Source organism: Lipotes vexillifer, unplaced genomic scaffold (genome assembly GCF_000442215.2).
Source record: "Lipotes vexillifer unplaced genomic scaffold, Lipotes_vexillifer_v1.1 scaffold395, whole genome shotgun sequence".
NCBI classification, from domain to species: Eukaryota; Metazoa; Chordata; class Mammalia; order Artiodactyla; family Lipotidae; genus Lipotes; species Lipotes vexillifer.
In genome coordinates this window covers 114,153-132,522 of record NW_006797390.1, presented here as the reverse complement: position 1 = coordinate 132,522, position 18,370 = coordinate 114,153, and the positions used below count along the sequence as shown (strand labels likewise).

The window sequence follows — 18,370 nt, the reverse complement described above, 5'->3', positions numbered from 1 at the left end:
CAGCAGGAAGAAACACTTGCTAGAACCCCTGACTGTCCTCGACCAACTTTCCACACCACTCCTCCTCGTAAGGGATCTTCCAAATTTTGAAGAAAACAATTTGGCCCCAGAATTTGCACCTCGCCAAATTCAATTTAATTTATTACAACAAACACTTTTTGAATAGTTGCCGTGTGCTCAATGAGTCCAAGTTTGGGAGGGAAATGTTCAGTTTTATGTCCAATCTCTGATTTCAGTATCAACATCTTTAGTTGTATGACTGAAATAGGAAAGGGGCAGGGGAGGCAAAGACCAGACTCATTACACTCAAAGCAAAGAGCTGTACAGTAGATATGATTTATAGCTATTTGAAAAGAAGGTGAAGGATTTGTTAAGAACCGAGTGTAAGCACCGAACAGGGAGTTACTAAGAACTTCCGTTTTTCAGAAGCATTTACATTCTATCTCACATCAAGTTCACATCAACACTCTGGGGAAATTTTGATCTGCGCCACTGTCTTCAATCAGGGTTTTCCAAGAAAGCAACCTTCAAGTTCATGGAGCAGAAGTTAGATTTGAATTTTCGGTAACATGTATTTTTCATGGACAAATTATGCAACTATATATGTGGTCAGACGTGACTGAAAATATGGCTGAACATGTATCTGCATATGTTTCACATGGTTAATATATTTTTTAGTGCCATATATTTTTAGACATTTTATAAGTTAAAATGCTACTGCTATCACTTCTCAGTGCTTCTGATTTTAATCCTCTCTGCATATCAGCAATGACTGACCAAAATCACCAACACCAGCAATTTTCAACCTCTTCTTCAGAGGCAGATGTGACAAATGTGTCCATACATGTGATACACTCCTATGGACACATCCAGAATTACGTGTAACACCAGGAGCTCAGCCTACAATCTTCAACCTAAGAAGTCATGTTGAAAAGAAAATAATTATGTAGATATCCTTATATTTATTCTAATTAGTTTTTTAAAAAATGAATCACCAGCAAACTTTGGTATTTTATCAGCTAGAAATTATTTGCAACAGACATTTTTTGTTTGGGACATATTTTGACACTTTGGTTGATAAGCACTGCCCTGCTATACCATAAATGTACACCTGAAATCTGAATTCTTGAAGGCTAAGGGTGCCTGACACATAGAACCAGGAAAAGGTAATAAGAGAAAAAACATGGCTATTCTCCACACTGGGCAACGGTGGGATATGACAAACCTGTTACAAAAGTCTAGCATTTCCCTGGAAATAATTAATTTCCTACCTATGCTCTTTAAAGCCACTGACATCCCAGGGAGACTTCATAGCCTGCCTCCAAATTCAAAGGTGTATTCCCTTCTTTAGATGTAGAAGAAAATAACTCTGAACACATTTAAAATGTGAAGAGGCTATGTTATCTCAACCATAATGCATGGTTGACAGCACGGGCTCTGAGACTAGTGGTTCAGAGGTCATTTTGCGTCCCAGGGGACATTTGGCAATATCGGGAGACATTCTTGGTTGTCACAACTCGGGGAGAAAAGTGTTGACGTCTGGTAGGTAGAGGTCCACAGTGAAGAGGACAGCTTCCCCCCGACCCCCAACAGAGAATTATCCAATCCAAGAGGCCAATAGTGCTGAGATTGAGAAACCCTGCTCTCAAGCCAACCTGCCTGGGTTTCAAATCACCTGTTACGTATATAAGTTACTAAACATCTATGTGCTTACTGAGTGTCTTTACCAGTAAAATTAGGATTAAAAACAGTGTCCACCTTCTTGATTTGTTGTGAGAATAAAATAAATGACACAGACAGGAGCTAAGAACAATGTCTGGAAAAAAGCTAGTGTTTAACAAATGTTTACTTTCATTACCATTAGATGCATCGAAAAAGACTGAGAAGAAAAACACCAAAATTTTAAAATAAGTTGTTTCTAGGCGGCCAGACCATGACTGATTTTTATTTTTATTACACTTTTATATTTCTTTATATTTTCCAAACTTTCTAGAACTGTATTTGTATTACCCTAATATCCAAAAACATTTTTTTAAAAAGAATGTAGAGGAAAGAGCTTTACTTTGTGACATAGTGGAAAGAGCACAGAATCAGAAAGATCTGGATTCAGATCCTGGCTTTATTTGTTGTGTGTGACTTCGGGCAGATTAGTTACTCTGAGCTTCAGTTTCCTGATCAGAAACTGGGGCTAATAATGCATATCAGAGAGCTTCCATCAGGATTAAACATGACAGACATCCAGTGCCTTGGAAATATGCTGAATGACAGGCTCCAAGAGATGGGTGCTTTCAAAGTTTGGCCCAGGAAAAGTGACTCTATAAACAGGGAAATATAGTCATGATGGTAACTCCCCTCTTGCTTTTTAAACTGTCCTCTTGGAGAAGCCACCTCCCATCTCAACCCACTGTTTGCCTGGGTTCAGAGGAGAAATTGCATCCACACTTTGGTCCTTCTCTCTATTCTTTCCACCTCCCCACATATACATCCTAGGAAAGGACCTGATAATTCAGCAGGCAGGGCTTACTAGCAGCGGGAAGTTACTAAGAGTGAAAAGCAAGACCCAGGCATCACTTTCACAGGCCCACTGAGGGACATGTCCATTGTCCTTCTTGTTTCTTCTTTCATCCCTAGCCTCCAAGCTGAAAGCACTCTTGGCAAGGCCTCTCCTCCAGAGGAACCGCTCCACTTTCTCTCTATTCTATCTTCTCCTGTTCAGCTGGTAGAGAGGACTGCCCCCTTTCAGTTTTGAGAAGGACGAGTAGGAAGCCCAGAGAGGCTTCCAGATCTAAGCCTCTTGTGTGCACTGGCCTGGCTCATCTGAGAAGGCCGGCAAGCGTGCGGTGGGCAGGCAGCACTGGCCTGGCTGTACTGTGCTTCCAGCAGGGCTGTTTCTTTTCCACCCCTCATTCACTCCAGGTCACACTAAAGACCAGGAGGATGAGTAGACAGGATTCAAGGACCCAAACCATAACCACAAACCCCACTCTTAATGCTCCTTAATGACTTAATCAGATGGAAAAAGAATAGAATAGGTTATATTTGTGTATATTATCAGGAGGGGTGACTATGTTAAGCCAGGTTAGCCTGCTAACTTAAATTCAAATCCTAAGCAACGTTTCAAGATGCCCTGAGACAATCTTTCGTACTCAGGTCCTAATTGCCACGGTGTGGAAAAGGCAGCCTGGCTCAACCCACTCTGACTCTTCATGAAGATCCCATGGCTCTCCAGGGAGGAGTCTTGTGGTCCTACCGGGTGGGCTCTTGGTGAAGTGTTCTAGCGACTGGGAGGCACAGCTGATCAGGGCAGGATTGCCTGGGGCAGGAACTGACCTTCTCACGACATTCACTCTCAACCCAAGGTGAACCATTTCAACACAGGGAGACGGTGCCAGGCAAAACATCAGAGGAAAATGAGACTATCTGGGGTGCCCCCATCTAGATGTAAATAAAAATATCAGGAGAACTTCATTCTAAATATAAATAAAATGTCAGGGGGATTGGTAATAACCAGGAAATAATTTATGGATCCTTCTGGAACTCTAGTCTGCTATTGCTCCAGGGTCTGTCTGACTAGCATATGTACATTTCAGACATAATATTGACTATTGCCAAGTTCTCTCCTACTACACTTTTACCTCCTCACTATCCTCCCCATAAAAGCATGCAGAACAAAATAGGCATGGGCCCCCAGAATGCTGTCAGTCTTGAGTCTTCCCATTCTTCATTCACAAGGGTACATTGAGATGATATCATAAATGGGCTGGGTGCTAAGTGCTAGAAATCCAGAGATGGAAGGAGATGGTCCCTTCTGTCCAGAAGCTGACTTCGGATGACTATAGTAGCTAGCGTTAAGTGTACTTGTTCCAGGGAAATGCTGATTTCAGCGGGGATCAAATCTAAGAACTAAAGTTCAATAAAGTTTAAGGTGTCAAGGGGACTCCTTCCTCTCAAAGTATTCTTCAATTGAAACCGTGAAGGAAACACTTTATATAGTGAGGAATTTCACAAATTTTGGATTCCTACCCCCTTTTCTTCCTCTTTGTATCTCTGACCTAGTAACTTCTCTAAGTTTTCCCACAGCATATAAGAATGAGATCAGTCATCTTTTCTTGTCAAGGGCCAAAAGGGAAACTACACAGACCAAAAGGAGGTAACCCTTATATTTCAGATATTTCCAGAAGTTAAAAAAAATTCCTCTTTTCCCCTTAAAAACCTAAATTAATTTGCAAAAAGAGAGAAATCTATCCCCTATTTTAATGTATGATAATATTATTTTAAAGCAATAAATCTAGTCAGTTTGATAACATAGTTTGTGTTTATAATTTTGGAAGTTTTTAATCTGTTTATTTTATTTTGAAAACCAGGTAAGCACTGTTAATATGCTTAGGCTGGTCTTATTACTAGGTCCTGAGGATGGAAGAATGTTTCTAGGTTTGATTAAAAAAAAAAATGAACCATGATGTAATTTTAGATTTCTTTTTTTCCTTTAGACATCATTTGGTCACCATTGCAATACAGTGTTTTACTCCCAGATAGCTATACAGCACAAGGGGAAGAGAAGAACAGGTAATTACTTACCGGGTTATTTGGGGGTGCAGAATGTAACTACTGGGATAATTCAAGATTACTATAGATTTCACTGGGGGTCTGTTTTAGCCAGGAAAGCTGATTCAATGTTCTAGTAGCATCAGCTGAACAAAATTTGTAGCCAAATCAACTGTTGACATCATTTGAAATAATAGGAGCAGGGAAGCAGCATAGTTCAGTGGTTAAGATCATGGACTCTAGGGTCAAGTTTCTCGGGTCCAAACCCTGTTTCTCCTATTTGCTAGCTGTGTGACCTTGGGAAAATTCCCTAACTTCTCTGTGCCTTAGTTTCTTCATCTCCAAAATGTGGGTACTAATAATAACTCCCCCAGAGGGTTATATAAGGATTGAATAACTGATTGTGCTTAGAATGATGCTTTACACATAACAAGAACTTTACAAGTATTTGTTAAACAAAGACAAAATAAAATGTAAATCTGCTAGCTCGTCTCTTTGTGCTGGAGAGAAATAGTCAAAGATATCAAGATTTGAGGGCACGGCAGATTCTTTTAGCCTGTAACTTTGGAAGATTCCTTTGAGAACTTCCTGGAAGCCTTCTTGGTAGCTATTCTGAAAGATATGGAATTTGGTGACAGTCTACTGTCCCTAAGAGAGCTGGAAACAATCACAAGCACTCCTGGTATCAGGAACATCAGAAGGAAGACGATCACACAGCACAAAGAAACAGCACGCCAGCCCACTCAGGCTCCCCAAGCCACTGCCAATAACCTCGGGGAACATGGGCACAGAATAAGCAGCTGAAAAAGGATGAAACAGGATTTTATTGCAGTGACAATGAAATCTGGCTGGTGTCAGTTAATATTATCTTTTTCCCTCTTTCCAGGATTCAATGAAAAAATTCCTTTTCAGCAATGAGTGCTTTGTTTTATTAATTATCACTATATACAATTTCCATCTCGTTTTTCTTCAACAGGCAGTGACTGTGGTGAATTGTTCATTTTACAGAACTACCTAGGCATCTTTTCTGGACCTGTGACAAATCTAAAGCCCCGAACAAGCGTCTAAGCCGGGACAAAAATCTCCAAATTGTCTGGAAAACAGAAGGTATTATGTCCTCTGAGCCAAATTTCAGCCACAAAACCGCGGGATCTCTAGCACATACCTTCATCCGGACTTTATTTCAGAGACGGTCTCCTTGGGTCTTCTTGGTCAGGAACAGCCCTTGCAGAGGAGTTTGGAGAATGCCATAAACCACCAGGGAAGCTTGGGAACACATCCATATCTGTCCTCTGCCTTCCCCTTGGCTCAGAGCCTGCTTCCTGGTAGGAAGACAAGATGACGCTGTGCAGGGTTGACTGTTAAACCATCTTCCCGCCCCCAGCCCCACTCTCTTGGTGCCCCTCCCTTCTCCTTTCCAGGGCTCTGGAATGTGTCACATGGGAAATGGATCATGTGGCTCCAGGGGAGAATGTGGCCGGCTTCTCTCTCCCTTCCCCCACTTTTCCTTTCAGGAGCATAGCAGCAGAAATCTCCGACCTGATTGGCTCGGACCAAAAATCTCCACATGAAAAGGGGAAGATTCAACCATCCAAACCTCCAGCCTTCTCCGCTTTCTTTTTTGTTTTATTTTTCATCTGAACATTTTTCCTGGGCATTCAGAATTGCTTGGAAGGGAAGGAAAGAATGCTTTCTCCCCAGGCCGTCTCTTTCTTTCTTATCATCAGTACCCTAACATGGCAAGGTGTTCCCTAACCTCCCTCCAGAGCCCCCTTGGCACATCTGAGACAATCAAGTGTTCAGCACCACGGACAGCATTACACCCCCTTCAGAGCTCCTTAAAGCCATTTGTCTATTTCACTCTCAGGTAAATAAAAATATTTAAAAAATATTTCCCCTGAGGTCTTGTGTCTAAATATACATCAGGCTATATATATGTAAGGCTCCAACCTCCCCTACTATCAACTTACTGTAACCTTATAAACACAAATATAATTTTTACATATCATTAAACCTAAAAAGACTATCCCATGTCTACCTCCCCGGCCCCATCCCACCACCCATCCCCACCCTTTAAACATGCTCCATGTTTTTTGGGGGGAGGGGAAATTCTCATTACACAGTTTACCACATGCCCATATATCTACGCTCACAGGCACAATGACAGACAAACGTAAGATTTCTTGAGTGTGCACGTCCAGATGTCTTTAGTCCCATCCCTAGGCCTCAGGCAGGGCTGAGTTCTCCAACTCAGAGAGGGAGCCCTGCAGAAGCAGTTTTGTGCAGGGTCTTTCCTGCTTCACTGACGTCCCGGTTGCCATGGTAACTGTTGAAGGGGACGATTTCGTTCAGAACCAGTCACCATGGGACCCTGCTGACTAAAGAAAGGAAGAGGGAACAGGACTGAATTGCAGAGGAGGACTTTCAATTAGCATTTGCAGAGCCAAATTTACCTAATGGGCCCTTTCTTTACTGAATTGTTGTTGACCCTAAATCTTGAAAGGCTTCTAGGAATTAGTATGGACACTGCAATGGTAACTCCCTCCATCCTCCACTGCTTCTTTCCTTAAAAATCTATTTAGGTGCAACTAAATGAAAATGCCAGCTTCACAGAACGACTGTGGCATGCCACCACAGAGCATAGGGAAGAACACAGGAAACGTATTTCTTCTCAGGCTGAGGCTTCTGACTTTTATGAGGCCATTTATCTAAGTTTAACAGTCTTAATTTTAGGGAGATACTTTAGAACCACACCTGAACCAGGAACAATTTGTGAATGCTTTACAATTTTATAGCAGGAAAGATAAGTGCCTTGCTGGATTATTTTGAATAAAAATAAATTTGAATAATAAGGTCAATCCCTTGGATAGCATTTGGACTATCCCAAGTCAGGAACTTAAGCTAGCTATGTGCTTGTCTCATTAGGCATGCATATAGCTGATGGTTTCTAACTCAGAATCCTAAGCATGGCAATTCTGAATATTTATTTTGAGGGATAGAAATGCTGACTTTCAATGTGCAATAATGCAAACTCTATAAGAAAACAGGTAGCATACAGGAGCCGGAGTATAATTTCAGGAAACTGAAGCGCCTTCCTGGTCCAACATCCACAGCTTAAGACCTGTTTACATCTTTTATTTTAGGATAAGAATCAAGTTAATTCTAGTTTTTCTATGTAAGACTCACAGAGAAATTCAACTCTGTTAATTCTAATATTTGCCACTTTCAGAAAATTCATTTATCAGGAAAGCTGGATATGTGTTTGAAGAAATTTTTAGAGAGCCAGCCAGATGGTTACTTAGATATCACCTCTCTTCTTTTAGCGAATAATAACAGCAACAACAAAACCGGCTAATATTTATCATGCACCAGGTATTTAGTACATGATGTCATTTAATCCTCCTATCAAACCATGAAACAGGTACTATTATTAACATTCCTGTTTTACAGACGAGGAAACTTACAGAAGATAAGTAAGGTGCCCAAAACCACACCACTGGTTAGTGTGGGAGCTAGGATTGGGGAGTATTTAATATGACTCCAGAGCAGGCATATTATATGATACGAATCTGTATCATGGATAATGGACTCGATCAAAATAACTTGTCAATTTAATGTGACTGATGTGATTCATTACTATGGGCCTCTGACAGAAGAAATCAAAAAGATTTCTTTAAATCATTTGAGATGCAAAAAAAAAAAGAACAAATTATTCATTCTTTTTAGGATGATTGCATGTGTACATCACAGCTTAGTGATAAAATAATAAACACAATTTTATAAGGAATCATAATCTTAAATATTATTAAGGATGGCTATAAAACATGTTATATAATATACTAATTCTGTTAAAAATATTAAATTTATAATCACCAAACTTATTCCCGGCCATTTGGAAGAAAATAGACAGCTGTCTTCTATCCAAACCCATAAAAATCCCATAATACTGTGTAGCTAGGGTAATATTTTGAAAATAATTTATGTGATCCTTTTCCCCTCTGCCTGCCTGGGGAATCGATTTGCCTTGGGGATAGGGAATGTGGCACTGTTCAGAAATTATAAAAGTAATGGAAAGAAAGAAGGAAATAATATTCAGCTTCTGAAATTCAAAATAGGAGTGTACAGCAAGACAATAGGCTTGAAATCCAAGCTACCGTTTTGAAAGCCATTCTCAAAATTCCTTTATTTGTCATCAACCAAATATGGAAGATTTTGCTCACTGTTTGGTACCATAGAGCAGGCCTTCACACTGGGGCAGGCAAAAACTTTCCAAGAGGTCCCAGAGCCTGCAGGCAGTTCTATCGGAATTTCTAGATTCTCAACTTCCACAAGCTGACTCTCCTGAGAACTGGTGCAGTCAAGATGCCATGCTCGTTCTTGGTTCCCATCTAGTAGTTTTTCTTCCCTTTTACCATAGACTGGTGAACCTCTCACCCACCTCTACCTCAAATCCTACAATGGTGAACTGCCTGGATTTTAAAAAGCCCTGGGAAACAAGCAAAGAAACAACTGGAAATATTGAGGATGCTATTGAGATATTAGTGAACTCAATAATTGAGTTAACGCATCCCTTTAAGAAACAAGAGCTTTCCAATTGCTTTAAACAAAACTGAAAGCAAACCACTATCCAATTGTCCACTGAGAGAGTCATTACAACAGTTCTCTTAAAAGGAAGCTCTTTTTACAAAAGAATGACAGCTAATAAAGGCAGAATATAATAGTTATTAGAACACCATTTCTACAGGCCCCAGTGAAATAACTGATTCAGGCAAGGACCACAGCAGGTATTCAAACTATGAGATGAAAAGTTGTTAGGAATAGGTTGCTTGTACGTTATTTACAAACTGCCAAGGGAAATGTGTACTTTTTCAAGGGTGAGACTGGCAGGGGCTCACCATCTTAACCAAGTGACCAAATTTAGCATCACTAACCTAACAGTGGGACAACCTGAAATTAGTGCCTAACAAAAAGCAAGGAGACCTACCCAACATTACTAACGAAGTATTCTTTCTAAAAGCATTTAACCTGAATCTAATCAAACCTCTAGACAGAGTGCCCAGTTGGTGGGGGGGGGGGGAATAAAATAAAATAAAGGCAGGGATTGGAGAAACAGATTAAAGACATCATGAGAAAATAATTGACCAAAATGAGAAAACAAAATATTCTACAAGAGAACTAGTCTGGACTTATCAGAAAGTCAGTGTTGTGAAATAAGAAGGGTGAGCTATTATTAAAGAGACTAAAGAAAACCAATTGCAAAGCATGTAATTTGATGAGATGCTGACTGGGGAGGGAGGGAGAGTTGGTATAAAAAAGCTCTAAAATATTTTGTGGAAATTGGGGAAATTTGTCTTGTGAACTGGATATTAGATGGTATCATGGAATTATTATTTCTATTAGGTGTGAGAAACGAATTGTGGTTAATAAGTGGATTTCCTTATTCTTAGGAGATGCTGAAGTGTTAAGGATAAAGGGTCGAGATGAATGCGAGTTACCCACAAATGGTTCAACAACAACAAAAAATATGTATGCACATAATCAGAAAGGGAAAGTAAATATGGCAAAACATTAACTGGCGAATCTGGGTGAAGAGTGTATGGGTGTTTACTGTACTTACTTTCAATTTGTTGTCTGAATGAAAATAAAAAAGTAATAAATTCTGCTCTGTGGTGAACAAGGACATGCCACATGGAAAGTAAGAGTCTCTCCCTCGGGCTTCCCTGGTGGTGCAGTGGTTGAGAGTCCGCCTGCCGATGCAGGGGACACGGGTCCGTGCCCTGGTCCGGGAAGATCCCACATGCCGTGGAGTGGCTGGGCCCGTGAGCCATGGCCGCTGAGCCTGCAATTCCGGAGCCTGTGCTCTGCAATGGGAGAGGCCACAACAGTGAAGCATGGATGTTCAACTAACAGCCAGGGGGCCTGCCGTGGTCAGGTGAGATGACTCCACAGCCGGGGCCAAGGGGAAACAGAGTCCCCAAGGGGAGGAGGCCGATTCTCCCTGTGGAGATTTGCCTGAAGCCAAAAATGGGCCATGAATTCACCAGCTGCAGGCTTCAGCATTGCAGGCCAGCAGGTTCCCCAGCGCTCAGGCCAGCGAGGGGCATCATGCTGGAACCCTGCCAGTGCACACTGTAGGTCCAGAATGAAGTCAGGGATACCCCCTTCTCAGCAATTCCACAATGATGTGTGTGTTACCCCTCCCCACCCTCCATTCAAATGGATGTTATCTTCAGAGAGGATGACAGGACCTCCTTGGGAGGCATTATGAAAGAGAAAACATTTTTACCCAAAGGAGACTTATACTATTTAAAGAAACCACTTAAGAAATGAAATTGAACTATACCTGAGACTGAATTGGACACTTTGCCTGGTGTTTCTTCTCTGTCACCTAACAGTTGTGATGGTTTTAAAATATGTCCACAAATGTTTGATATGCCTCCCTTCAAATGGTGACACCTAATGCTACTTCCCTTGAACATGGGCCAGACTCATAACCTGCTTCCAGTGAAGAGAATGTGGCAGGAGTGATTCTCTGTAACGTCCGAGGTGAGATTGTCATAAGGACAGTTTCTGCCTGGCTCTCTGCCTCTTGGATTGCTCAGCCCCCATGTCGTAGGGACACTAAAGCCGTCTTGTGAAGAGGCCCAAGCAGGGAAAACTGAGGCCTCTCACCAACCAGCACCAATTAGCAACAGGGCAGTGAGCCACCTGGCAACAGATCCTCCGGCCCTATCAAGCGACTGCAGTCCAGACAACATCTTGACCTCTACTTTGTGAGGCCCCAGGCCAGAAATGCCCAGCTAAGCTGCTCCCAAATTCCTGACCCACAGAAATTAGGAGATAATGTTTATTATTAAGTTCCTAAGTTTGGGGGGATTTTGTTATGCAGGTAACTTATAGGTAACTTATACACAGGTGAAAACTATAGAAAACAATGACGAGAACTACCTTTTCTTGGCATATTCGAGCTGCGGTGAGTTACGTAAGTGTCCATGCTGCGTATGTGTGTTCCTCTTGTGGAAAGCATGTGGTTTTATTAGGCCAAGAACAGGAGGAAGGGGAGAGCACAACTAGCCACATTAGAGTGCTGTCTAAGGGGAAAAAAGAAAGCCAATGAGGTGGAGGTGGATTTATTATAAAGACTCAGAAGTGCAGGGAACTCAAGAACAGGAAGTGGCAGTTAGACCACAGATGGGACTGAAGGAAGGGACAGAAAGCTGTCAGAACTGAGAGACACTGACTCCATCTCTTTCTCTCAGGCTACGGGACCGATTGTCCCCTATTTTCTCTCTCTTAATTAGCTGCATTCACCTGCTTCTCTTTTGCGATCAGCTGGTTCTGATTACTGGGGGACCTCGGCTCTGAAAGTTACATGACCTTACAAGTTCAATGCTCCTATTTAAATGGCCCAGTCTCAATTAAAAATAGAACTACCATATGATCTAGCAATCCAACCTCTGGGTATATACCTAAAGGAAATAAAATCACTGTCTTGAAGAGAGATCTGCATTCCCATGTTCACTGAAGCATCATTCACAACAGCCAAGATATGGAAACAATCTAAGTGTCTGTTGACAGATGAACGAATAAAGACAATGTGATATACAAATACGCTTCACACGCACGCACACACATAATGGAGTATTATTCAGCCTTAAAAAAGAAGGAAATCCTGCCATTTGTGACAGGGTGGATGAACCTGGAGGACATTATATTAAGTGAAATAAGCCAGACACAGAGAGACAGATACTGCATGGTCTCACTTATATGTGGAATCTAAAAAAGTTGAATTCACAGTAACAGTGAGTAGAATGGTGGTTACCAGGGCTGGGGGATTGCGGGAAATGGGGAGATACTGGTGAAAGGGTACAAACTTTCAATGATAAGATAAGTAAGTTTTGGAGACCTAATACACATACAGCATGGTGACTATAGTTAATAATAGTTGTATACTCAAAATTTACTGAGAGATTTCAAGTGTTCTCACCACACATACAAAAATGGTAACTATGTGAGATGGGGTGTTAGCTTGATTGTGGTCGTTTCACAATGTACGTGTATATCAAAACATCATATACTTTAAATATACACAATTTTTATTTGTCAATCATATTTCAGTAAAGCTGGGGAGAAAACATATGACCCAGGCTCTCAATGTTCTGATCTAAATTCTTAGGAGGCAGAGTCTGTTTGACTCAGCTTAAGTCGGATACAGAGTGGATCTAACCAGCTGTAGGCACTGGGATGGAGCAGAGTTCCTGTGCTACCCCTCAACACTCTCTAACAAATCTGTCAAGTTTTATAAAGGGGAAGGACAAGGAGAGGGAGGAAGTGACTGACAGAGGAAATGACTGGCATCTTAGTGTGTGTGTGTATGTGTTTTTAAAATTCCATGACCTCTCCACTGGTGAGCCTGCCAACAGGCACAACACCTTTGGCCTCCACATCACCTCCGTTTGAATCACCCACCTGAATACGCATACCCTTCACACTGCCTGAGTTCTCCCACACAGACACCATGCTGTGTCACGCTCCCACATGTTAGACCTGAGGCAGTTTCCTCTGCCGTGTCCACCTGGGGAACACCTATTCCCATCTCAAACCCTGCTGCCTTTCATCTTCTCTGAGGTTCCAGGTCCCTCTTAGCCCCACCCCCTCCAAAATAAGTTATTCACACCTTCTTTCTTACGATAGTTCTTCTTTAATTTTCACATATATTACTTCTTTTATTGTATACATTATATTGCATTGTGTTCACAGATTCCTATAGGGAGCAATGAGACCTCTAGGATCTCAAAAACAGTGTTCCAACAACAGTGTTGAGAACAGTTGAGAACAGTGTTCTCAACAACAGTGTTCCAGCACACTGAACAAGCATGATTTCAGGGACTAGCTTAAAGCAACTTAATTTTTATTTCCCACTGTCCCAGTGAAAACACTCTGTAGTGCCTGGTACTCCCATCCCTGAATGAAAAAACCTGAGCTGCCCCATTCCTTTTAATGGTCACTTTTAGGTAAGAAAAGTTAGTAATTAAAATTTCCAGTCCAGTATCATAGTCAAAATTTGCCCCCTGACTTACAGTTGAGGCTTTCCCCTTCCCACCAGTTTGCAGCTGCTGTACCCGGGAAAGCTGACGTTCAGGCAAAGAGTGGAGCCACATCCCTCCCTCCCTGGTTTGTCTGTCTACTGGCACTCCAACAACTCCACTCAAATATCCTCTGCAGAAGCCTTTCCCAGTCTTCCTCGTGACTCCTTTATGCCCCTGATATGTGTGAGAGTTTAAGAGCAGTCTAATCAGTTCTCAGCCTCCTACATCTTGCAGAGTCCTACAGAGCAGTCTGCCTCTGGTATTTCTTGTCACAGGGTCCCGGGAAGCACTCCTGTTCTGACATACTTTTATAACCGTTTAACTAAACTGTCAGCACTTGGGATTTTTCTACCTCGAACTCTCAATAGGTCTCCTCCTCCCCCCAAATCTCCTATCCTTCTACCCCATTCCACTCCTCACTTCTGCATCCACCCACTTCCATAATCTCTAGTTATTGACCCCTGCAGAGTCTCTGAATCCTGTCTTCTTACCTAGGCAGCAATGTTCCCCTCGCCTTCTGGCCGTCACTGCTACGGTCGGGTCTTGGCATCGGTGACTGAAGCAGTATGGTGGTTGCAGCTTCTAAATCACTTGTATCTCTAGAAACCAGAGTCGTCCTAAAAGAAAGTACCTTGTCTCTTAGAACCTCACATTCTTGACCCAGACACGCCATCCCTACTATTCTGATTCTCTACTCACTGAAAGTCTACAAAACAGACTTGATCCTCACCTTTCTCACCTGTTAGTACTGACAGGACCACTTGTGTAGTCAGAGCAGCCACATCAACCCTATGAGGCTCTGGAAAGAGGCTTCCTTATCAATGGCCTTTCCGCTGGAGAACACCCACATACATACATGTCAACGATGACTCGATGTCCCTCCCCAACCAATGGAGCAACTGTAAAAGGTCCCCGCACCCCACTACTGCAGTCCGCCATGCTCATGGCCCAAGATCCACAACGCGGTAAAGCAATAAAGACATCACCATGTCACCGCTGTTAAATTAGCACCACGCTCTAACCAACTGAGCTAACCAGCCAGAATTGTGTCACCTATGCTAATCAAAGGCCCAACTTAGGAGGCTCAAAGTCCTCCATCTCTGCAGTAAATCCTGTGTATTCCTGGGGCCTGTGTTAATGACCTCATCGCTGACCTTTCCCAAATCACGATGCTTACCACCTTCTTATCATAGTGCCCTCTCTCCTGAATAGAGCTCACTATGCCCTACTCATCTGCCCATCTCAAGCTCTAGCCCTTACACCTCTAGAAATTTTTCAAATATATAGCTATCCAGACAAGTGGTCTTAAACCACAGGCCTAACTTCTTTTCTCCTCCTGCTTAAAGCAGTGGTTCTCAACTTTAGCAGCAAAATGAAGAGCTTTAAAAAATACTGATGCCCAGTTTCCACTCCCAGAGATTCTGATTGAATTGGTCTAGGGTGAAGCCTGGGCATTAGGACTTTCTAAAGCTCCCCAGCTGAGTCTACTGTGGAGGCAAGGTGAAGAATCTGTCTTAAGGCTCTCTGAATACGGATGCATCCATGCTACACAGAACAACCACATTTTGCCGAGGAGATGGCACGCGTAAATGTTGTGGGAGGCTCAAGGCAGAAACTCTTATTTGTTGATCACATGCTACATATCAAGTTCTACGCTAGTAACTCATGCAGTCTTTTCAACTGTACCTCAATTTCCTCTTTACAGTCATCCTATGAGGTAGGCACTATTGTCCTTATTTGACATACAGGGAAACCGAGGCCCAGAGAGGGCACACAGAGTGACTGGTATGCTCAAGGGTCAAACCCTTTCTGTGACACCATCCTGAAGCGGTCACGCCTCTTACAGCTGGATGACCCTGTAACGGAGCGCCGCAGGGCGCAGCCCTTAGCCCTCCGCCGTTGCTGCCCGCCCTCACCCCGAACCCCGTTACCAGGCAACGGTTACCGGGAGATCATTAATGCCAGGGGTTGGAGCCTCAGAGAGAGGTCTTGCTCAGCCATTGGTCGGCACCACAGAGGGTCCCATTCAGCCATTAGTCGGCGCTGCCGTGGGCCCCGCCCCCAAGCGAGCAACTGTCAAGGAGCCACCGTTTGAGTGGCGTTTTTGAGCCCACGGTCGGCGGAGCGGTGGCAGTCCACTTGGAGAGTGAGATAAGAGGCCGATCCCAGCCTTCTCCCCGGGGCCCTCCAGCTCACCCGGCCTCGGGCTGGCAGACGAGCTGGGGGGCCCAGGGAGCAGGCTGGGGGTGTGCCCTGCAGGGCTCCAGAGCCTCGCCAGGACCGCCCACGGGCCGGGCCCAGGCCCTGAGGCTGCGGTGACCCTCTCCCCCATCCCCGCCTCTGCGACCGAATGGCAGCAGCAGTCTGCATGGGACACAGTCTGGGGGACCTGGCCCCCACTGTTTACGCGGCCTGAGGAGCCTGAGGGCCAGCTGGGCCCTGGGCGCCTGGCTGCCTCAGCGATGACAGCTGGGCAGGGTCTGGGGACCTGGCCCGGAGGGAGCCACCGTCTGACATCTGCCTCTTCAGCCTGGGCACCGGTGGGAGGAGCCAGACTGGGTGCTGGACAGACGCTCCGAGGTTAGGGTGACCGCCCCCCTTCTCTCCACCAGGCCTGAACCTCGGAGGGTGAAAGTCGTGCCTTGGGACCTTTCCCTTTTCTTGTCAGAACAGAGAGTAACGTTTGTTTTGGTGGAGATTTACAGGAACATAGTGACCTGACCATGACCTGACCTCAAGGACAAAGGCTCTGACACCAAGAAGTGTGCACCAACTAACCACGCCCCTCCCTCGCCTTTCCTATAAAAGGGCTTTGCTGATTGCTTTCAGGGAGTTCGGGGTTTTTTAAGGCGTGAGCCACCCATCTCCTTGCATGGCCCTGCAATAAACCTTTCTGTGTTCCAGACTCCAGCATTTTGGTATTGTGTGGCCTCACTGCGCGTCGGGCACACAGGATTTGCGTTTCGGTAACAATCCCACTCCCCGCAAAAACAGGCTCCAGCGCAGAAACCCTAGTCTATTGCATCCATGGATATATATATATTTTTTCCTGGAACATTTTCCCATGAACTCCACACATACAGCCCAGTTACTAGGCTATACTTTAGGCTGCCAAAATGAGGTGAAGTGCTCCAGGCAGGACTTCTTGATAGGGGACTACTAGGTCTGGGCCTTTATTAAAGCACTTCCACTCTATTGACCAATACCTGGATCTTTCTCCCTCACTGCTAACTTAAACCCTGCGGCTTTCTATACTGAGTTTTTCTTACAGATGAAGCTGTATTGCTTACCTACAAGCCATTCCTTTGCTGGTCTACTAAAACCACGTATTCCACCGTTCCTCTGCCTTGTACTCCAGACAGTACACAGAGCATCAAAATATACTGGCTAAGCTGCATACGACTGCTGCTAACATCAAGATGCGGCTCTCATACCTAGTGACCTGGGAGGCTAGCGGCGACAAGTCGGTACTTTTGTTACGCGCCAGTGTCTTGGTAGCTCAATTCCACCACTTCACTCCATGCAATCCACATTGCATTCCGCCTGAGGGATGCTTCGAGGGGCCAGGGGACCCACTGGGAGAGGACACTGCAGGTGGTACCTTTCAGACGCTGCAGGGCAAACTCCAGTGCTTGCGCAGGTGTCCCACATACCCTGAGAGAAAGAGGTCAGATGGGTCAGTTCTCTCAAGACACTTGCAGAATTCTTGACTCCCATTACCTTAACTGTCCTTCCTCATCCCAACCTCAGCCCCTGCTCATGACTCTGGCTAACGCTCCGAGGTTAGGGTGGCCGCTTAGGGACTCCCCTCACTTAGGGACTCCCGATTTCCACCTCACCCACGAGGAACTAAATGTGGAGCATTTCTGCCTTTCTGTTTACAAACACGCCCAGGGTCGCACTATTTGAAGGAAGACGTGCTCTACTCCCCAGAGTTCTGTTTTCCTAGTTTCTCCTCTCCACTGTGCTGCATGGCTACTGCCTTCATGCACCGCTTCAATTTTCCCACTTTCTCCCTCCCACTGCACTACCTTATTTACATTCACATCCTCTCTTGGTCTCCAGAAAAAAAAAAATACAAAGAAAACACAAGGTTTTCTTTCTTGGCCCCTCAGATTTATTCCTCTGTGTCCCTCCCAGGGTTATCTTTCCAAACACAGAAAGCTCACCACTCTGGTTTAAAGCCTGGACGGCTCTCCCACGCCCACGCCTTTACTACTCGATTCGCTGAAACCTCCTCACAGAGTTCACGGCCGAAACAGAGCAACGGAAAGGAGTGACGACCGTATAAGCATGTAGAGTTGTGACTGCAAAATCTCGAAGAATGTAGTGTTGTGTGCTCGAATCCATCGCGTCCACGTGAATTAACCTCCGACCTTTCTCGAGGGTCAAATTTGGTTGACTATTACCAGCCAAAACGTTTCTAAATGTTTTCGCGCTAAAAATGATCAGTCAAGCGCATGAGCAAACGCCCGGAGGGTGAGGGGGGCGTCCGCTGTTCGCGCAGGCAGATCTCGCGATGTTTGGGCCAGCCCGGGGAGCAGTAATGTCTTTTGGGGTGCTTTGAGGCCTATTTACGCCCCCCGCTCCTCCAGCCCCGATGGATTAATGCTGTCGTCAAATAAAAAAGATCAAGACTCCGCGGCGAGAACAAACGAGGCTAGAAGTAGGCGACACGCCAGCGGCAGGTCTCCGGGGCCGAGGCAGGGCTTTTCTCTACGAGGCTCCGAAGGCCG

At 44.3% G+C, this 18,370-nt stretch overlaps 1 protein-coding gene across 3 annotated transcripts in view; it reads right to left on the bottom strand.

Annotated features, from left to right (window-relative positions):
• The window catches only part of GPR19 (G protein-coupled receptor 19), a 28,899-nt gene extending 11,611 nt beyond the window's left edge, over nt 1–17,288 (bottom strand). Inside the window, exons 1-2 of one of the 3 annotated variants that reach the window (XM_007469331.1) lie at nt 17,236–17,288; nt 5,711–5,867 (exon numbers count right to left, since the gene is read on the bottom strand). Coding sequence is in view for 1 of the 3 variants with exons in the window: in XM_007469329.1 (XP_007469391.1) it covers nt 17,236–17,285 (50 nt within the window). In the remaining 2 variants the exon portion in view is untranslated. Of the gene's footprint in view, nt 1–5,710; nt 5,882–17,235 lie in introns of those variants that run through there. The other 2 variants (XM_007469329.1, XM_007469330.1) reach the window with 2 other exon arrangements.
• Between the last annotated feature and the right edge of the window lie 1,082 nt (nt 17,289–18,370).